Raw genomic sequence first — 21,325 nt, 5'->3', positions numbered from 1 at the left:
GCCTAGAGCAGATGACAGTCCCACACACAGGTGACTTAGATGCAGTGCCCAGTTCTGTGATGGGGACACACAGGGCATCCTGGACATCAAGAGCCCCAGGCTAGCACTCTCTCCTGGAAGCCCCACAGGAGCCCTCACCAGGCCCTTCCTTGAAACCTCAGGGACAGGTAGCTCCTCCTGGGTGTATAGTTCTCCTGACACTGAACCCTGAGTCCCCTGGACAACCATCACCCTCTCCCTGCTCTCACCCTGTCCTGGGTGAAGTCATGCAGCCTGAACCCACAGTGACTGGCCACTCAGCCTGGAGGTCAGAGCCCACCCCTGCCCAGGGCTCAGGGTCAGCTCCCACCCTCTGGAGCCTGGTCAGCATCCCTGATGCAGCGGCAGGTCACCTTACGCCCTCCAGGGGGCGACATTAGAACACACAGACAACATTAAATTAACATAGGAACTTAGCTTTGATGAAGTAGATGGGAAAGGAGACTGATTTCCATACACAGACCCTTCTGGGCTCCTCCCATGTGTCCCCTTTGTCCCACAGGCTCCTTCTAGGGGGCTAGGAGCACCTGCTCTCTCAGGGACCTTGTGCATCTCCCCATCCCTGCCTTGTACCACCATGGGGAAGGCAGGGGGACCACAAGCAAGTCCCCCAGGCAGAGGACAGAGGCTGCACCAAGGGTCAGGGAGCACATGGACAGGCTCAGCCAACAGACGCAGAGAGGGGAGGTTTCTCTAAAATCCTGACCCTCAAGGGCCACATGCACCTGCATGGGGGCAGCAAGCCCTTCCAGTGTCCCTACTGCTCCAGCAAGTTTAACCTCAAGGCAACCTGAGCCAGCCATGACGGTCAAGCAGAGCATAATGGACATCGGCCTAGACAGCCAAGACCCCATGATGCAGCTGACAGGGACCACCTCCTTGGACCTTGATAGCCAGCAGGAGATGGAGGGCTTCGAGGAGAATGCCTATGCATACGCGGACATGGACGGCAGCACTGTGGCCAGCGTCCTCACCGAGCAGGCCATGATGGAGCCTACTGCCACGTGCTATAGCAAAGCTTGGCTGCTGAGAACCAGGTGAGGGGGTCCTGGGCATGGGGGTGAGACCTGTGAGCTGAGGGCTGTGCTCCTGCAACTGAGAAATGAGCTACTGCCCCACTGTGCAGAGCCCTCCCCCGACACTGAGTTCTTCCCACCACTAGGGGCTTGTAGACCAAATGGATGGTAACACTGGCCTCAGCTGTGAACCGGGCCCAGCCCACAGGCTTTTGGGGATCCAGGTCTGCATCTCCTGGGCCTGTTGCTGTAGGAGGGTGGGGAAGGGACAGGTCACAAGGGCTCAGATTCTCAGGTGTCTGCAGGCACAGCAGTGCTGGGGCAGCCAGTGTGGGCAGGGCCGCGTGATGGCTGCTCAGGGGCCCTGACACTGAAGAAGGGATCACTCTGGCCAGGCCTTGTTTCTCCCCTGCCTGCCTGTAGATGTGTTGGAGCCCTAGCTGCTCAGCACTGCCCACTCCCACCCACGAGGCCCCGGCTGGGAACAGCCCAGGCCCAGAGCAGGCAGGGCCTCTGCCTTCTACCATCTTTGTTGGGTTAATTTGCATAGTCGCTCTGATTGGCTGGTGGATGTAGTGGAGTGACACCAAATTGCATGTTTCTCTTTTATTAGTGTAGATTTTTCCTTTTCAACACTGTGTTGCCCATAACCTTTTCTGATGGAGACTGTTTTCTTTTTGCCAAGGGAAGCTTTCATGTGTGCTTTGTGTGCCCCCTAACGTAGATCTGCCTGGCCCGGGAAACTCCAGGGGTTGTGCTCTGGTCTTGGGGGCCAATGATGGCAGGGAGGCTCAAGAGGCAGGTGGGAATCAGGAGGAGGCAGTGGGGCAGGCCCTCAACTCCCTCCCAGGAACTTGCCAGTGACTCTCTCTGCATCACCCACCAGAGGCCAGAGCTCCCTGGGCAGCCACCCTCCTCACCTGTCCCCAGCTGGCTCCTGCCCCTGGAACTGGATGCCGCAGGCCCCAGACAGGGAAATAGCACATTCAGGACCCAGGGGCCCAGACTCCTGCCCACCGGCCTCCTGAGGCCTCCGTGGGGAGGGGCGGGCAGAGCTGTCCCCAAAGGCACAGAAGGAGGTGAAGCCACCAACTTCAGCCCAGGAACCAAGTGCGGGGACAGCTGGGGGTGGGGGACCACTTTGCAACGCAGCTCCTCCAAGGCAGTACCTTAGTGAAGGGCCAAGCCCGGCCTCAGGTTGGCTGTGATCAAGACTGAGGGGAGGACACGGTGGCATGGGATCAGGCAGCCAGGGCCCCTCCTTCTCTGCTACAGCTCACACTAAGCAACAGATGAGAGGGCTGGGGCCCACAGAGCCTCACCCAAAGTGTGCTGTACAGACCCCACGCCCCCCAGCGCCCAGGAACCCGCCACAATGACCCTCAGGTGGAAGTGATCTTGTCACTGTAGAAGACATTTTCTCCTGCTCAGAGCATCATCCCTGACAATTACCTCTTCCAACACGTCTCTCTTCCCTGGTACCAAAAAGAACCCTGTTCCTCCTCCGCCGCCTCCTCCTCCTCCTCCTCCTCCTCCAGCCAGTGCAGTGGCCTTAGTCTTGGAAACCCAAGGGAGAAGGTTCAGGACCCCAGGGTGGGGCTCTCCTTCCCACCTGCAGCCCCACCATCAGCTGACCTTCAGTGAGTTTGATACTTGAACCCCCCTACCCTGTGCATTGGACCTGGGCAAAGCTAAGGAAAGGGACAGCACAACTCACAATTTGAGACGGGGGTGGGGGAGGGTGGTCTTGCAAAGGCTCCTATCTTCGCCCCTCAACCCCAAACTTTGCAAAAGAGGTGTGAGGCTTCTCAGGGGACTTGGAAACTCCTGAATGAATTCCATTCTAACTTATTTTGACATGTATACAAACCAACTGTTTCGAAATTCCACTTGTGCAAAGCCCTACTGTGTTTTTGTTCCTGTTTAAAAAAGAACTTTACTTAACAATAACTATAAATAAGTGAATATTATTTATTAAAAACAAAATCACTTACCTCAAGAACCAGGGAGCTCACAGCCACAGGACTTCCTACCATAGTCCCGCCCCCCATCTGACACGCAAGACACCCTCTACCCCCTTCACTGAAGGTCCTACCGAGACTGTTGGTCCTGGGACTCTGTCCCTGGAAGCAGAAACCAGGCTGGTGACACCCGAAGAGAGAAGGTGGACCCCATCACCAGTCATCACTCAGAGGACCCCTTCTCACCCCCAGAGTCACCTGCTGGTGAGTGCAGCAGGGTGGCAGGAGCCTCTCCTGCCTCTGCAGCAGCACTAAGGTTGTCCTACTGCTGGCTTAGGCCTACTCCCAGTGGGGAGAGGGCCTAAGCTGTCAGTCCGACTTTAGGCAATAAAGACAAAAGCAGGCAAATTTAAAGGCTTATTTAGCAATCAATGTTTCAGTATTTCATATTATTTCAAAATATCTAGAAATTCAATAACCTTAATTAAAATTTACTAATTTAGAAAAGAATAGTTGAAATAAGTTAAAAGTTATTTCTTTAGGTGGCTATCTTCCAGACATTTTAAATTTTATTTTATTTTATATCTCAAGAAAAACAATTTTAAATATAATAATGTTAAGTCCAATCAACACTAATTATTCAAGAAAAATTATTTTAAATATTATAACATTGCATGCAGTAAACAATATTTCAAAAAAAACAATTTTAAGTATAATAATATTATCAAAACTGTACTAACATAGTATCATATCACAAAAGTTGTAGGAAATATTAAAAATCTGCAAATAACAAGATTACTGATATTATATTCTAAAATACTTTTCCCATTCTGGCTCTATTTCTGTTCATTAGTTTATGTTGTTCGTTATATTCCATAAATGAGTGAGATCATGTGATACTTATCTTTCTCTGACTGACTTATTTCGCTTACAGTGATGCTCTCTACATCCATCCATGCTGTTGCAAATGGTAGGCGTTCCTTCTTTTTTACAGCAGCATTGTATTCCATTGTGTAGCTGTACCACAGTTTTCTAATCCATTCATCTGCTGATGGGCACTTAGGCTGTTTTCAAACCTTAGCTATTGTAAACGTGTTACTATGAACATAGGGGTTCATATATCCTTTCTGATTGGTGTTTCTGATTTCTTGGGATATATTCCTAGAAGTGGGATTATTGGGTCAAATGGGAGTTCCATTTGTAATTTTTTGAGAAAACTCCATACTGTTCTCCACAGTGGCTGCACCAGTCTGCATTCCCATCAGCAGTGCATGAGGATTCCTTTTTCTCTGCATCCTCACCAGCTTTTGTCATTTGTTGATTTGTTGATGATAGCCATTCTGACAGGTGTGAGATGGCACCTCATTATTGTTTTTTATTTGCAAGTCTTAAGTGGCCGCAGGGGAAGGTGTTTTCCAATATGGTGTGTCGACTGTCTTCCCCCTACACAAGACAAATGTGTATGTGGGAAAGATGTCCTCCACTGCATGAGAGAATGACTCAGCTGAGGAAAATTGGGGTATCTGCCTTCTGAGCTCTATCCCCAGAGCCCCCAGTCCTGGGTTCTGCTCTCACAGCTCCAGTCCTCTTCACTGTCCTCTGCCAGAGCACAAGGTGGGTGACTCCACAGGGAATTTTTGTGCATTGGCCCTTCAAGAAGGTGCCCAAACTTTCAGCTGCCACTCCCTGGCAGACAGCACCCCACTGGTTTTCACAGCTAGATGTTATGTGGGTACCCTCAGATTTGGTGCTCTCTGCTGGGGATCCCAGCTTGGGGATTAGATCCCAGAGTTCATAGTGGCATCCGACCCACCTCCAGCCCCCCTACACACACACACACACACACACACACACACACACACACACACACAGCTGAGATATCTCTCCAGGACTTCAGTTGCTGTTTGTGGGTGTCCTGCCAGTCCTTTTGGGCCTCTGCCCCTCCTACCAATCTCTATTAACTGTCCCTTGATATGCAGTCTCCACCTTCGGTCGTTGGGTATCAGGATTCTCTCCTGTGAGTTTTCCATTCATTATTCAGGAAGTCTTTCTGTATTTCAGTTGTAATTCCAGCTTATAGAGATTTTTATTTTTAAAATGACCCAGACCAGAGTTCCTGATACTTGCATCTCAAAGGTCCTGGGACTTTGGATTTGGAAAGCCAATTATAGCATTTTGAGCTGAATAGGGGAATGGAAAATGATTTAGTGGACTTTAATATTCTGGAACCACACATCTGACGATGAAAACAGGGCACAGTAAAACAAGGACAGTACTTTAATCCCTCAAGGATTGGCAAATGTTGGCAAAAGGACGAGCTAATTCATCCATTTTGAAATATTTCTTTTTATTTGAGTATATTTTTCTCTGAGGTTCTGTAGCAATTACAGAGAGATCTGGTTTACAGGTAGCATATAGCTGAGTGCCATTTCTGACTCATAACTGCTTACAGGAATGGAAAAGACACATTGATCTAAGTAGGCCTCATTCTCCATTCACCTCCCTGGGAATGTGAAAACAGGTCTAGCTGCAGGCAGGGTAGCATTAAACTTAATGGTGCCATTAACTGGCCAAACCTCTTCATTGTCCACTTTATAGTGGGGCCAGGCTATGTTGCAAAAGAAGATTAGCCTTTTTTTTCCCTTTGGGGGACCTGAGTCAAATTTCTCCCAGTTAAGCGTTTGTACCCCAAAAGAAAAGGGGACTCTCACGGCACTGTGCCTGGTTCCCCATCTACAGAGGCATGTGCAGCAAGCCGAGGTTAAACATCTCTGCAAGTCTCTCGGCTTGGCTGTTTGGGCCATTCTGAGTAGGGCAGGTCTCCTGTTAAGCATTCTCTCTGACTCTCATGGAAGTTAATAATGAAGAGATGGTTAGCAAACATTCGGTCAGTCTCAAGATGAGTTTCCTCTTGGGGGTTCCCTTAAAATCATTTTCCCTTTTTGTTTCAGAATCTGTTTAATTTAGTTCTAAATACATATTAGCTTTCTGGGCCGGTGGGGGAGGGGGGGATGGGGAGTTGGGGGGGGGGGACATGTGGGCATCACTGATTTTAAAATCTCTATCAGGTGAATTGGGACCGAATTGACCAATAAATTATGTTGCCCCTTAACATGCCCTAATTCAGTGGTCGGCAAACTCATTAGTCAACAGAGCCAAATATCAACAGTACAACGATTGAAATTTTTTTTGAAAACCAAATTTTTTAAACTTAAACTATATAGTTAGGTACAGTGTTATTAAATTAATTAGGGTCCGCCTAAGGCTTAGGAAGAGCCACACTCAAGGGGCCAAAGAGCCGCTTGTGGCTCCTGAGCCGCAGTTTGCCAACCAGGGCCTTAAATGAAAGGGGACAGGTTCTGATTTTAAAACAGCCATTGGTTGCTTAGACACCCCTACCATTTGTACAGAAGCTTTACTCTGAGGGAGTGGGAAAGGTAGACGGGTAGGGTTAAGAACAGATAAGGTAGCCCCAATAACTCCAAGGGCCTTAGTAATGTCCCCTTTTAAGATAATTTCAATTTCTCCTAACATATTAGTAAGGAGAAGGGGAAAATACCCTCTCATAGTCCTGGAGCCACCCTATGTTTCCTTCTGTTTCCTCTTTGTAAATCACATTTCAGATTTCTTTGTTAAACAGTCTTTCTCATGGTGACCTTGCTTTTTATTGCAAAAGACTCCTCTCCGGTTGCACAGCAGACCTTATTTAGTAATCCTGTTGCCTTGCTCTCAGAAACCAGTGGCTGTATTAGTTGGACTAGGTCAGAATAGACAGGATTGTTCTAGCAGTGAAATTTTTGTGAATCCATCAGGGTCCCAGATAAAGTCGGGAATAATTGCTAGTTCCTCTCTAGCTGAGACCAGCTTTTGCCAAAGGGAGCTGTTAGAATTCCTGTTCTCATTTTCCTTCAAGTCAGTGGTAACAGAGGAGAGGGGAGGGGAAGAAAGAAGGAAGAGGAAAGGGCAAGTCCAGACAAGGAAGGTTGGAAAGGAAGGGGGGGAAATGGGGTGTAGGCATTTATTAACTTCCAAACAGTTCTGAGACAGTCTCTAAAATTTCTTATTAATTTCCTTCCTTCTACTGGAAGAATTATTTTTTCTGTGCTTCTCCTTAGAAGCTTCTAATTTCCAAATCAAGATATGCTTCCCATATAGTCTTTCAGTTTCACTTCAGAGCCAGCATTTTTCTAATTTCTGCATGCAAAATATTAATGTAGGTACCCCAAAACAACTGCATTTTGGCCATTTCTAAGTTGATATTTTCTAGTTAAATCTTCCCATTTCTGTGAAGCACTTGCACAGGAACCAGCAGGCTCAATGGGCCCTTTGCTGGGTCCTAGCACGGGGTCTGGGTCTGTTGGAAGGTCCTGGGTGGGTTTCTTTGCAATCCTGCCAAGAATACGCCAAGTAATGTTAACATAAAGACATGTGAACCTGTAAAGAATTTTGTGTGGGTTTATTTAAGACAAACTGTCGACAATGGCCGGGAAGCAGTATCTCAACAAGTTGGGATAGTGCTCCAGAGAATGGCAGTTTTTTTCACCTATTTTTATATGTTGCAAACATAGGAGGGGACGTAGGTGGGTTACATAAAATCCATTGGTGAAAAAAAAAAAACACAATCCATTGGTGAAAGATTAGAGAGGCAGGAGAAAGCAAAGTGGAGAAACCTCTGGAATTGGATAAAAAGTAAAACGATAGACACGTACTTAGATGGTGCAGGATAGTTAATAGTTAATAGTCAACAACTAACATGATAACAATAACAATGAAGAAATTTCCGGTATCTGTCCTGGTGCCCAGGCACATTAGGTTGTGCCCCAGGGTGTCGGGGAAAAGGGAAGTTACAAGTTACTCTGACATTTCAAGGATATGTCATCATAGATGCAAAAAAGACAGATAGGCTCAGTTAAGATAACGGTAGACCTTGTCGGTGAAGATACCAACCTAGGATGTAACTACCCACCAAAACTGCTTTTAGTTAAAGTTTAATTTCAGACCATCTTTTGTGATTACTTTAGGTCTCTGAGTTTGCAAAACCACCATGCAGGCCTTCCCTGAGCTTCTCATGTTAACATGTGGCCCCTTTCATCCACATGAGTTAAAATCTGCATTTTTAGCAGGACCTGCAGTCCCTCCCAATGCACAGGAGATGGGGAGGGGAGTTCCCATCCCCACATCATGGGTTCTCATTCTGGCTGGGCATCTACTATAGCTGGGCAGCTGCCAAAGCAGCATTTCTAAGATGTCCCCTGGGCATTGAATCTTTAGAAAGTTCCATAGACAATATGATACACAACGGGGTCACATCCCTGTGACAAGAATTCATGATGTCACCCCAGGCTTCTGCTCTGAAGTTAAGAGCCAAATGGAGATGAGAGAAGGTGGTGGGAAGGCTACTGTGCTATCCACACAGAGCTGTGGGAGACACCCTGGATACATACACCCCAAGCTTCTGTTTGTCCAATTGTGAGCGGTGGCATGGCACCAGGTGTTAACCTGCAGAGTTAGATGTGTTCTCAGTTCAGCAACCTCTGTTCTTGAGTTCAGCTAAGAGAAGAATTCAGAGTCAAGAACTCAAATTATAAGAGAGAGTTTATTTAGAAAGTCACAGGGGTAGTATTGAGATGTAGCAGAAATGGGCTCAGGAAACTAGTCACTGAAGCAAAAGAAGGACCCATGGAGCTTAGGACAAAGAACAAATATAAGAGCCTTGAGGAAAGAAGCAGTGGGGACAGCCACGATGTGTTCCAGAGAGAAAGAGCCACACTGGGTCCTTCTTCATAAGTGTAGTTGTCTGGAGGTCTCAGGGGAGGATCCCAATAAAATATTCATCAGCTTTCCAGGTGTGTCCTTTTGGGTCGAAGGTCATTAGTCAATGCAATAGATCCTGACGTCAGCTATGTCCAGACTTTCCGATTTTGCTGCTTTTCTGGGTCTGGAGCTGAAATACAACTGAAGCTGAGATGTATTTGATGCCAGTCAGAACCTCATTGTCCTGGGGGCTTAATGCTCAAGGGCTATTCTTATGTCCTCTAGTTTCTTCCCCCTCTAAGGGCATCTAACCCACATGACTAAGAACATGCCAGGGGAGGAAAGGTCAGGGGAGGGCCTGAACCACATAACCAGTGATATGAAAGGTCAGAGGGTCTAAACTGCAAAACCAGGGTATGCTCAGGGAGGAAAGGTTACCAAGGGGGCAAGGTCCAAGTCCAGTTTTGCACATTGCTAGGTACCTGGTGACCTTCTGGTGACCATTCTGGTGACCTTCCCTACTGGCCTATTGTCCTTCTCTGCTCAGGCCTAACTGCCTACTACACAAACAAGGTGTGTGTGAGTGTGTGTGTTTGTGTGTGTGTGTGTGTGTGTGTGTGTGTGTGTGTGTGTATAAGGAGGAGTCACTGCGGAAGAAGGTAGAAGCCTCAGCAGTTACAGGGAATGCAAACATAGAGGAAAGAAACGGGGAGGCAGGAATAATGGGAGGGCAGGGAGGAACCTGGGTACAGACCCCGCCCCTGGCTCATGTGACCAGGGAAGTGATCTTGGCCCAGGAGGAGGCTCAGTGCACTTGGAGGAGGAACAGCACAACCCACTCACCAGGACAGCGGTGCTTGTGAGCATTTCTGGAATCCAAGATCTCCCCACAGAACGAGGGACAGAGCAGGCATCAGACACCATGGAGTCCTCCTCAGCCCCTGCCCACAGAGGACTTGTCCCCAGGCAGGGGCTCCTGCTGGCTGGTGAGAGGGGACAACTACCTGGTGGTGGGTGGGAGGAGGAGAGGCACAGGCTAGCTGGTGACTCCTGAGGAGCACAGGCTCTCAGAGAAAACAGGGGGGAGGGGGAAGGCTTCTGTTTGGACTTTAGGGGAGAAGACAGGGGAGCAGAGTAGGATGGGGGAGGGGACTCCACAACAGGAAAATCATGTGGAAGTGGTGAGGGACAGGAAAACCTTAATGGCTGCTCATTTCCCAACTTACTCATCACTGAGAATTAAATGCTGAAAACTTTTTTAAAGAATGTATTTGTATTGATTACAGAGAGGAAGGGAGAGGGAGAGAGAAACATCAATGATGAGAGAGAATCACTGATTGACTGCCTCCTGCACGCCCCCCACTGGGGATTGAGCCCACAACCCCGGCATGTGCCCTTGACCAATAACACACCGAGATCCTTCAGTCCAGAGACCAATGCTCTATCCACTGAGCCAAACTGGCTAGGGCTAAAAACTTTTGATAATAACAATTTATGTGAGGAGACAGAAAATTTAACCAGGAGCAGTAAACATTGTCTTTACCACCAAGCTGAGAAATGGGCAGATACATCCAGGAGGTGCAGGATCCTGGAACAATCACTCATAGGTACTTGCAGCCTGTTGCAGGCACTGGGGGTGCAATAAGATCAGACAAGCCCCTGCCCCAATGAAGCTCATGTTCTATGGGGAGGAAGCAGACAAGGGAAGATGTAGATGTGATGTCAGGTCCCCACAATGCCGTGCAGGGAACAGCCCAGGGACAGGCCAGAAAGTGAAGACAGAGGTTGGTAGAGAATATGGTTAGCAAAGGTATCTTCTAAGGTCATCCCTGAGTGTCAACAGGAAGTTTGAAGGCAGACACCTGGGTAACAGTTTTCAAAACAGAGGAAATAAGGGCAGAGGTGCTGAAGTATTGGTGGTCACACAGCTGACTTTGACCACAGGAGACACACACACATGCTCTGACCAAGGCTGAAAGATGAAGAGACCAGCTGAAGACCCAAAGCTTCATCTCTCCATCCCAATACATAGCTCCAAATCTTGATCAATTTCTCTCTTCCCTCCTAGCCACACTCTTCACCTTCTGGAGCCTGCCCACCACTGCCCAGCTCACTATTGAATCAGTGCCGCCCAATGCTGCCGAAGGGAAGGATGTGCTTCTCCGTGTCCACAACCTGCCTGGGAATCTTGGAGGCTATGCTTGGTACAAAGGAGAAATAGTGGACAGCAACCATCAAATTGTATCATATGTAATAGACACTCAAAAAATTACCTACGGACCTGCATACAGTGATCGAGAGAAAATATATCCCAATGGATCCCTGCTGTTTCAGAACGTCACCCGGAAGGACACAGGATACTATATCCTACTAGCCATAGACAAAAATTTTCTGAGCAAACCAGTAACTGGACAGCTCCGTGTATACCGTGAGTGATTGCTCTCTGACCTCTGGGTTCGGGTAGGTGAATTCTAGTTCACACACAGGACTGACAGCCCTGGACTCTGCCTCCATCCCCCTCTGCATCATGTTCCAGGATGGATTTGAACATTTAGTGCAGGTCACACACAGTGTAAACAAACTTCCTAAGATCAGAGTTCCCTTCCCAGATCCCAGCCCTGCAGACATTCTCCACAGAGAGAAGTCTGATGGGAGTGACTCAGCAGAGGGAGACTCAGCAGAGTCTCAGTCCAGCCCCTGGGCCCCTCCCCATGACCATGACACTGAGAAAACCCTGCAGAGCTTGGTCACACCCTGGTCTGAGGGGACCCTGGAATCCTCACAGAGAAGCTCAGCCTGGGAACTCCTACCAGACACCTGTCCCAGGGCTCCTGACTCCAGGGAATCTGGTGAGCCCTCCTGGAAGGGCTGGGTGGGAGCAGTGGCTCTACTGCTCACCAGCCAGGGCTCAGACCCAAGATCACATCAGGACAGAGACAGCGCCTAGTCCTTCAGCTAAGGCGGTGTCAGGAGAGCACAGATGAACAAATTACCCCATATCATTAACTGACTCTTCTGAGGGACTTAGGAGACTCCAGAGGGAGGTCAGGTCTCCAGGAAGGGACAGAGGAGAGAAGATGCTCCTGACAGCTCCTTGTCCACCAGGGCTCAGCCCAGGAATTCTCTCTCATGGAGGCAAATAATGGCAGTGGCCATTTAAGTCAGTGTCGCCTCTATACTGGGCTTGAGGTCAAGTATTCAGGGATGTTTTAAAGTCAATTCACAGACAACATGGTAATCCAGACTCCATTTACCATTTGTTCTGTTTTTATTCAGGGGAAACGGAGGCACAGTGTGATACATTAACTGAATCAGGCTCCCACAGACACAGCAAGGTCCATGCACAGCCACAGCCCATCCTCTCCTCCACCACGAGGGTCTGAGGTGTCTGTGGACCCTGAGACCATCCATTGGTTCAGTGCTTGTTCTTAGCAGGCCCCAGCTTGAGTTAGATTTTCTGGTCTGGTGATTAAGCAAATGCAAAATTAATTTTACTCTAGAATCAAATTACCTACAATAACATTCAGAGTCACTGCTAGGAATGCCCAGGCCCACCTCTCAGGTTACTGATCCACCCCTCCCTGCACTGGACTTGAAACCACATATTTGTTTCCTGTTGTGTTGGAGTCACTCCCACTAGCTATGAAGGAAAGGACTTTGGCTTCTCACTCTCCACCCTGCACCTGCTACGGGCTCAGGGACCAGCACTCACTTGCTCTTTCATGAAGGAGGGAAGGAATGATGGTGAATGATGACAGAATGAATGAATGAATGAATGAATGATGCATAATTGCTACAGAAAATGGAACCTGGATGCAGAGTCCTAAAAGGTTTTGGCCACACCTGTTCCCTGTCCCTGCAGGTGCTGAGAGCCATGTCCATCCCTCTGACCATCTGTCCCTGAAGCCTCCTCAGGAGCCAAGTCCCTTGGTGACTGTGGGGCTGTTCCACTGGGGAAGGTTTTCCAGGCTTCACTGCTCCTGCCCAGGGGCAGCTGTGGGCTCTTGGTCCCTGGGGTCTTTAGAAGTCACCTGTGACCCCCACTGCTCTCCAAGGACATTCTGGCTCTCTCTGCTCCTTCTGTGTCCCTTATCTGCCTCCTCTTTCACTGCAGACACACTGCCCTGCTCTACTCTACTTCCACAACCATGCAGTCTCCCCAGATTGTCCTGATAACAACTGTGTCCAGGCCCACCCTTCTGGAAAATAGGAAAGGACACAGAAATCAGTGGGAGCAACAGCCTTGGCTCCATCATGAGCCAGTTTCCCAGGTCAACAGGTGAAAGAGCTTTTGCTGGTCCCCATCCAGGGCTCCTTCCACCCCTGAGGACAAGGAGAAGAACAGGCACATGACAGGGACATATAAACCATTGACCTACTCTCTATATGACTCAACCAGAGAGTCAAAGGCAGAAGGACAGGGCTCTGTCCCCAAAGCTCATGGGTTCACTTCACCCCTGACTGGTGACTCACACTCTTGTCCTGGTGTGAGGCTCCCATTCCTCCACTGGCTCCCGAGACCTTCCCAAGATGGGCCTGGTGACCCTGCACCATCTGACTGGTTCAATGCCTGTTTCACACACGTGTGTCCTTATGAAGATACCCTGACCACAGGTTGGGATTCTCTCAGACTGTGAGATCCACCAGCCACTCTACTTTCTCTTTATGCTGCCTAATATGAATGAATTTGACTAAATTCCAGTTGTTTCCTGACAGAAAGACAAGGAAAAACACATGCTACATGCAGTGTGGGGGCTCCTCCCCATCTGCCTGACTGTCCATAGAAACAGGGAGGGACTTTCTCCCTAACTTTACTAACATGACACATGTCCTTTTTACCAATCTGGTGTCATCCCTCCCTTTATACAGCAGATACACCTGGACTCACCCCCTCCCATCCCTCCATCACATCTATTCTCTTAGAAGAACTCACCTTCTCTCTATCCCAGGGAGTCCCTCATTTCAAGCCCACTGTGGTTTCATCCTTTGGTCACAATGTGACCTGATAGGATGGAAGAACTTGGTCTATGACCTTCATGCTCTCTAACAGAGAATCCTCCAAAAACTGGCTTTAGAACTTTGGGGCATGAGTGATTTCCACATACTCTTTCACAATTTAACACAGAATCTGTCTCATCACTGCCAAACAAAAATGGCCCATGAGGGCCATATCTTCAGCAAGTTCATGCTCCCCCACCTTCCACAAGGCCCCCTTCTGTACGTGCTATTGCCTGCATGTTGAGGAAGGATCCCTGCCCTCTGCAGTGGCAGAAAGGACATTAAAGATCCAAAAGCAGAGAACATGGCTCTGCTGCCACTGCCAGCCAGCTCCCGCCGTCCCTCACTATTTTCTACATCTTTCTGGGGTTCCTGTCTCATGGCAGTCACCAGTGAGCTCCTGGGAAGATGGCCACACCTCATGGCTCTGCAGCCTGGGTACTAAACTCACCACCAGACTTGTTTCTGGTCTCCTGTGTATTGTTTCTGCTCAGACACCCCATTCCGGGCTACCCTGACCAGTCCTCTCAGGGTATAAGGACTATGGGGAGGCCCATCATTACTCATCCCTAGGTTAACCCTGGACTGTGAGGCTTCAGTGGAAATGCATGTTAACCCGAAAATATAGGTCTGTGTAGCTGGAAGAGACTCAGCACCTGCACATTCCAGGTGAGACCCCAAAGTCAGCCAGGCAGTCAGCAGGTCAGTGAGGGACCAGGACAGGTGCTGGGTCGTCTCTGACTCCCAGTCCTGTGTCTCTCTGTGATGAAACCCTGATAGTTATCTGACACCTGAGAAAGTCTGTGCTTTTTCTCCCAGACATAGAGCATGCAGCCTTACAATCTGTGAGTGCTCAGGTCCTCATGCATTTGTTTGTCTTGCGATGAGCAGAACTGCCTTATTTCATTAAGAACTCAAGGTAGCTGAGAGGCACCAATTCTGATTGAAGAAGCCTTTGGAGGACTCAATGGGCAATGTTCTCTCTGTTTTATGCACAGCGGAGTTACCCAAACCCAGCATCACAAGCAACATCTCCAACCCCGAGGAGTACAAGGACCCTGTCGTGTTAACGTGTGAACCTCAGACTCAGGACACCACCTACCTGTGGTTGATCAACAGTCAGAGTCTCCCAGTCAGTGACAGGCTGCAGCTGTCCAAGGACAACAGGACTCTCACTTTACTCCCTGTCACAAGGAATGACACAGGACCCTATGCGTGTGAAACCCGGAACCTCGTGAGTGCTGGCCGCAGTGACCCATTCACCCTGAATGTTGTCTGTGAGTAACTTCTGTCCCTGCCTGGGCCAGGCTGCTCACCGTAATCCACACTGCCAGAGGCCAGGCCACATCCGTCCCTCTCAGTTCCATGTACACAGACGCCCACTCTAACACCCAATGGGGCCATGAGTTCCTGTACCAGACACATCTGGGCAGGTTCAGCCTTGAGCCAAGACTGGGAGGAGACAGGATTCTGCAGTTTGGAGAGTCTCAGGGTTAACAAGCTTTCATGGGACAAACAGGTTAATGTCTCAGACTCAGGCTCAGTGAACACAGGGGGCTATGGGTGGGACATTTTAAAACAAGGCTGTGACCCATTTCAGAGAGAAAGTGTGGCCCTTACACAGACCAGGACCTTCTGCTTCCCTCTGATTACATCATGTGTGGCTTTGTTCTCTTTGCTCCAGATGGCCCGGACGCCCCCACCATTTCCCCCTCAGATTCCCACTACCTACGTGGGACAAACCTCAGACTCTCCTGCCAGGCAGCCTCTCACCCGCCAGCACAGTATTCTTGGCTTATCAATGGGAGTTCCCAGCACCCCGCACAGGAGCTCTTTATCCCCAACATCACTGCATATGACAGTGGATCCTATACCTGCTTCGCCCATAATCCTGTCACTGACTTCAATAGGTCCACGGTCAAGACTATCACAGTCTATGGTAAGTGCCTCCTGGATCATCAGCACCAGGCTGTGGTTCAGGTCTGTCTGGTTTTCAGAACATAACCTAGAGGGTATTGTCTCCCACCCAGTGGCCATGGACACAAGAAAATCAGATAGTCTTTCCCTGAGCCCTCCAACTATATCTCTGTAGACTCTCCTCCCCTTACTCTTCTGATTTCTCATGGCAGAGCTGGGGTCCAGCTGAGGAAAATGAGGAGGGGGTTCTCTCAGCCCCAGAAAGAGTCAAGTGGTGGAAGGAAGGAACTTTCCATAGGGGAAAACAAGGGCCCTCAAGGAAAAGTTGCTTCTTCTGTCACTAACACTTTCCTTCTGTCACCTCTTATCTGTTACCTGGTCCATGTGCTACAGGAACATACAAGGCTTTGAACAAGATCACCTCTTTTACTCCAAACTAAAGGAGAAAACCACCTCTCAGGAGGGGTGCGCAGGTCATACCCCTGCTCCCTGCACTGCTCCAGGCTCACCTGGTGGCTGACTGCTCTGTGCCCTCTGTGGTGGGACAGCAGTATGTGGTGAGGATGCATGAGTAGCCTGTCTTCAAACTGGCCAAATCATGTCACCCATCGACACCATGGCCTCCCTGACACCAGGCTGCATGGAAATGGGGAGAGTGTGAGTCACAGGGGAGACCCCTCTGAGCTGTGTCCTGGCTCTGAAGTCACCAGCTGCACAACACTGTGTGACATGAGCCTATGTGACATTCCTATGGAGCGCAGTGAATGGTGGTGCTTACTTGACGAGTAGGTAGATTCATGGGACAGTAGGAGCAGCAACACAAGGTGTGTAGTTTACGGAGGAAGCTAAGAGTAACAGCCTGGTATTAAAACTGACTGCTCTCTAAGGACTTCCTTCTCTCTGATATTCAATCCACAGGCCAGGAAGTGAAAGTCCTATTCAGACTGAGAAATCCTTTAGACTGAAACTTCTCCAGGTCCTAAGGTCATGAAGACTGGCTGGGATATTTTCTCTAATAAAATATTTAACAAAAGGGAAATGCCTTCCCATCTCTATGTATACCCACCATACCAGAGAGGGGGTATGATTATTTAGAAAGTCACAGACAACTATGGAAAGAGTCACACAAAAGTCAATGGGTGAAAAATTCCACCTGGTGATGAAGATGCAGGACACATTATCTAAGGCTCGTGCTGCTAGTACCTCAGATGTCCAGGGAGACAGGTCAGGGTCACCCTGAGGTGATCTGGTGGGAAGAGGGGAGGTATAGCCCTCTCCTTACAGACTGTCACCTGAACAAAGGTCCTCACCCTGCAGAGCTCAGAGTCATCCCCTGGTGACCTTTACATAGATCACTGTGGACTGTTAGTGGCTGACATCTCTGAGGAAGGAGCCCACTCCCAGTCAGTCACCTCCTCTGTTCTCCACAGAGCGAGTGGGGAAGCCCGCCATCCGAGCCAGCAATGCCACAGTTACAGAGCATAAGGACACCGTGGTCCTGACCTGCCTCACAAATGACAAGGGGATCTCCATCCAGTGGCTCTTCAATAACCAGAGTCTCCTGCTCATGGACAGAATGAAGCTATCCCAGGACAACAGCACCCTCACCATAGACCCTGTCAGGAGGGAGGACACTGGGGGTTATCAATGTAAGGTCTTCAACCCCGTCAGTTCCAGCAAAAGTGACCACCTCAGGCTGGATGTGCAATGTAAGTGACCCCCGATCTCTCCCACTTGCCTTTCTATGTTCTACAGGCAGGGGGGTAAGATGGACAAAAGTCTTGAGGTGAGAGCCTCCTTCAGAGCCTATAGAGCACATGGGTACGGACCCCAGTATTAGACTAATCAGCATTGTCTCAGTTCTATGAGTCTAAGCTGTTTGACCACGGGGAAGGCTCTCACCGACCTAAGCCTCAGTTTCCTCATCTCTAAACTGGAATAAAACAGCTGGACCTAAACACCGTTGTTAGGATAATTCTTGTGAGGTTAATGAGTTAAAGCCCTCAGCCAGGGTCATGCTCAGTCAGGACTCAGTCAGTGTACCAATTATAATTGTTATTTTTATAAACGCTGTTGTCAGTAGCTGTAAAGTTAAGCAAAACTTGGTGAAAATGTTGTTTATCACTCACCAGTTCAGTGACTCCAGCAATTTATTAAGTACCTCCCATCCCTGATTCTGTTTGTGCTCAGTGGGAGTGACACCCCCGTCCATCGTGGGGGTGGAAGGATCAGATGACATGAAGGTAGAGAATTCCCCACCCTACTGGACCATTGAAAACACTCAGCACGTTCTTATTACTCATTAGCACTGAGTTGGCAGGTAAGGTGCCTGCTAAGACTGTCCATAATGATGGGAAAGAAGAAACAGGAGTAAGAGACAGAATATGTGAGGGAAAGAGGAGTTAAGAGGAAAATTACCAGGACATGGGAATGGTGGGTGTGAGAGTACATGCAAAAGTAGAACCAATGGAAGGTTTCAAATGTGCCAAACAGAGAATGATGCAACCGCCAAAAGTGGGTGTTAGGAGGACTGACACACCCAAACAGCACAGACCAGGTGGCAGCTCCTTTCTCCCTCACTAGGCCTCCCCCTGCAAGGCCCCTCCTGGTTCCCCCTGAATGGACTTGGGCCTTCACCCCTCCCCCTTTCCCTTCTCCTTTCAGCAGAACAAAACTACACGGGCTACTCTGTGGGGACCATCGTTGGCATCGTGATCGGGGTCCTCGTCGTGGTGGCTCTGGGGGCCTCCCTGAGCTATTTCCTGTACCTCAGGAGGACTAGGAGGTACCATGGCATTTCCTTTACCCTCACCCTAATCCTCTCCCCTGACCCACGCTGACCACCAGCAGAGCCAGGCCAGGAGGACAAAGACCCCTTCCTCAGAGGGTTTTGGGCCTGCTCCCTGTGGCCTCCCAGCTTCCCCATGGAGGCCCCTAACTCCCTCCATCCAGCTCCTACCTCACCAACTGCAGACCAAGGAGGTTTCCTCAACAGCTTCCTCACCTATAAATGAGGCATAATTAATGAACTGTGCCCTCAGGATTGTCCTGGTTCTCTCCACACACCTGCATCGGTGCCTGCAGGTAGTAAGTGCTCAGTAAGGCACCTCCTGTTGCTTATCTAGTCCACCCTCCCAGGTGAGGGGATGGGCTGCCTCAGGGTCTGAAAGTCATCCTGGCCAAGGCCACACAGCTGAGGGTGGAAGAGCCTGGACAGGCTGGGAGGGGTCAAATGCCCCCACCAGGCCAGTTTAGTAACCACAATCCTGACCTGTGAGATGGGAGGCTTGGCCTGGACAGGACAGCAGAGCCTGTGGCATGGTTTTTGCCTCTATTTCTGGTGAATGGAGACAGGACAGGCCACTGTCACAGTGCAGCTCTTTAGGCCTGTGGGCCCAGGTGAGCCATGGATCCTTAAAGCCTTGCCTCAGTTGCTATCTCTTGGGCCCATCCCCCCTAAACAGTGGAGGGAGGCCTCCACCCTATTCTGTGAAAGGAGACCCTCCTTGCCCCCTGTTGTGACACCAAAGCTCCCCGGCACCCCTCACAAGTAAGTCTGACCTTTCCCAGGGCCAGTGACTCCGGTGGCCTCCGAGAGCACCCACCTCCAACAGCCACACCTGGTGAGTGTCTGTTCAGCCTGGAGCCCCTGGGCCGGCCCCACAGTGTCCACCCCTGCCCTTGTCCCTCAGGCTCTGGCCCTTCCCTGGGCTTCAATGGTGATTCTCATCACCACTCTGCATAGGGGACCCTGGATCACCAGTCAACCCTGACCTATAGGCTGTGTCGTGTGTCACCACCTCTCCCTCACTGGACCCTGAAATGGCCAGAGGGTCTCACCCTGGGAGATTATCTTTCATCCCTGGCTCTTGGGAGCTAAATTACCACCCCCTCCTGAGAGAACAAGCCAAAGCTTCCTCCCCTCTGGGTGCTAACACCTCCTGTCTCTGCTTTCAGGCCAGGGTCCCTCTGGAACCTCTGCCTTCCCGGTAAGTCCATCCCCTCCCTGTTCCCTCACCCAGGGCCTCAGTGACTCATGCTCAGGGCAAAGGAACCATCCAACCTCTCAACACAATACAGACCCCTTCCCCAGAATAGCCAGTATAAGGGGAGCCCCACCCTGGCCTAGTGGACCCTCACATCAGGGGTGGACAGGGCAGGGCCAGAGTCTGAGGGAAACCCTGGAGTCCAGCATGAAGCAGAATGGGCACTGGGGACACCAGTCAGGGGTCCAAGACTAACAAGGGTGAGGGGGTGCAGTGAGGGCTGAAATTGGGGTGCTGGGCTACAGGTATGAAGACACCAGCTCAGGAGGCAAAGCTGTCAGTCCTGCGGAGAAAACCCTGCCTCCCTATCCTCTGATGCCTTCTCTCCCCCCTGCACAGGGCCGCCTACCCAACCCGAGGACAGCAGGCCCCATCTACGAGGTGAGTTTGGGTTATGAACATTCTTTTCTGCAGGTCCCAGGGGCCCCAGGATCTGCCCCCAGCCCAGCCCTGGCTGTGCTTCCAGGTTCAGGAAAGGGCAGTGAAAAGTGACAACAGAGCGGGGGAGGAGGGAGGTGCCCCGGGACAGACACCCCAGGACAGTCAGCCCCCATGGCGCCTGTGAAACACGGGCTCTTGTTCTGAGGAGGCTGCAGGGCTCAGAGCTCGCTTCTTTTGTTAACAGGAATTACTCAACCCAAACACAGAGGTATACTGCCGCATCGTCCCCAGAGCAGACGTGGCTTCTTAGTTCCTCCAGGACCTGAGACCCCAGACCCTGTGGATGTGGCCTGTGCCAGAGAACCAGCTCTGAGCATCATGCTAAGCGAAAGAAGTCAGTGGGAGAAAGATAAACAGCACATGATCTCACTCATTTGTGGAATATAATGAACAACATAAACTGATGAAGAAAAATAGAGCCAGAGGGGGGAAAAATATTTTAGAATATAATAGTAGTCCTCCTATTATTGGCAGATTTTTAATATTTCCTACAATGTTTGTGATATCATACTGTTATACAGTTTTGATAATATTATTATACTTAAAATCCTATTTTCTTGAAATATTAATGTTTATTGCATATAATATTATATTAAGTTCATTTTTCTTGAATAATTTATGTTCATCGCATTTAATACTATTATATTTAAAATAGTTTCTCTTGAGATAAAAAATAAAATAAAATACTGTAAGGAATTGCTGAGAAGAAGAAACAGAGATGTAATGGGGCGACCCGCGGAGACGACCACCAGGGACTCAGATCAAGATTTAAGAGCCTTTATTAAGCTGGCCAGAGACTACAGTTACAGCACCCTGCCGAAGCAAAGGCGGAACTGCAGTGCCAACTACAGGATTACAGCGTTTTTATTTGCAAAAACCACAAAGTTAGTTACAAAGCCTTGTTTACACATTTGTTCCCGACACAGTACAGCTTCAGTACAGTGACCACCTTCCTATCTATGTGTTACAGGAACAGAGAGCACAGCGTGCCCTGCCTGGCCAAAGTGCCAGATATGCAGCCCAGCACATTCCCTACTGGTCTTACTGGGAATCAAATCATTGATTCTGCTTCCTGCCAGCCTTCTTTAGGGATTTGTTGGTAGTGGGTGTGGAGGACCATGAGCTTGACAGCTTGGATTCTGCTTTGAATAAT

The 21,325-nt window shown here is 49.5% G+C and overlaps 1 protein-coding gene across 1 annotated transcript; it reads left to right on the top strand.

The window, feature by feature from the left end:
* Window positions 1-840: 840 nt before the first annotated feature.
* On the top strand, window positions 841-20,722 carry LOC308530602 (cell adhesion molecule CEACAM1-like; the record flags this gene model as incomplete). The annotated part of the gene is made up of 11 exons (XM_081107312.1): window positions 841-1,076; window positions 3,144-3,280; window positions 10,839-11,198; window positions 14,767-15,045; window positions 15,453-15,707; window positions 17,116-17,394; window positions 18,350-18,470; window positions 19,256-19,308; window positions 19,643-19,674; window positions 20,071-20,112; window positions 20,357-20,722. The coding sequence occupies 11 exons, from the start codon at window positions 841-843 to the stop codon at window positions 20,420-20,422; spliced, it is 1,860 nt and encodes a 619-aa protein (XP_080963438.1). The 3' UTR covers window positions 20,423-20,722.
* Between the last annotated feature and the right edge of the window lie 603 nt (window positions 20,723-21,325).

Source organism: Myotis nattereri (genome assembly GCF_964212035.1).
Source record: "Myotis nattereri genome assembly, chromosome: 15".
Taxonomy (NCBI): Eukaryota; Metazoa; Chordata; class Mammalia; order Chiroptera; family Vespertilionidae; genus Myotis; species Myotis nattereri.
This window is presented reverse-complemented; position numbering and strand designations above follow the sequence as displayed.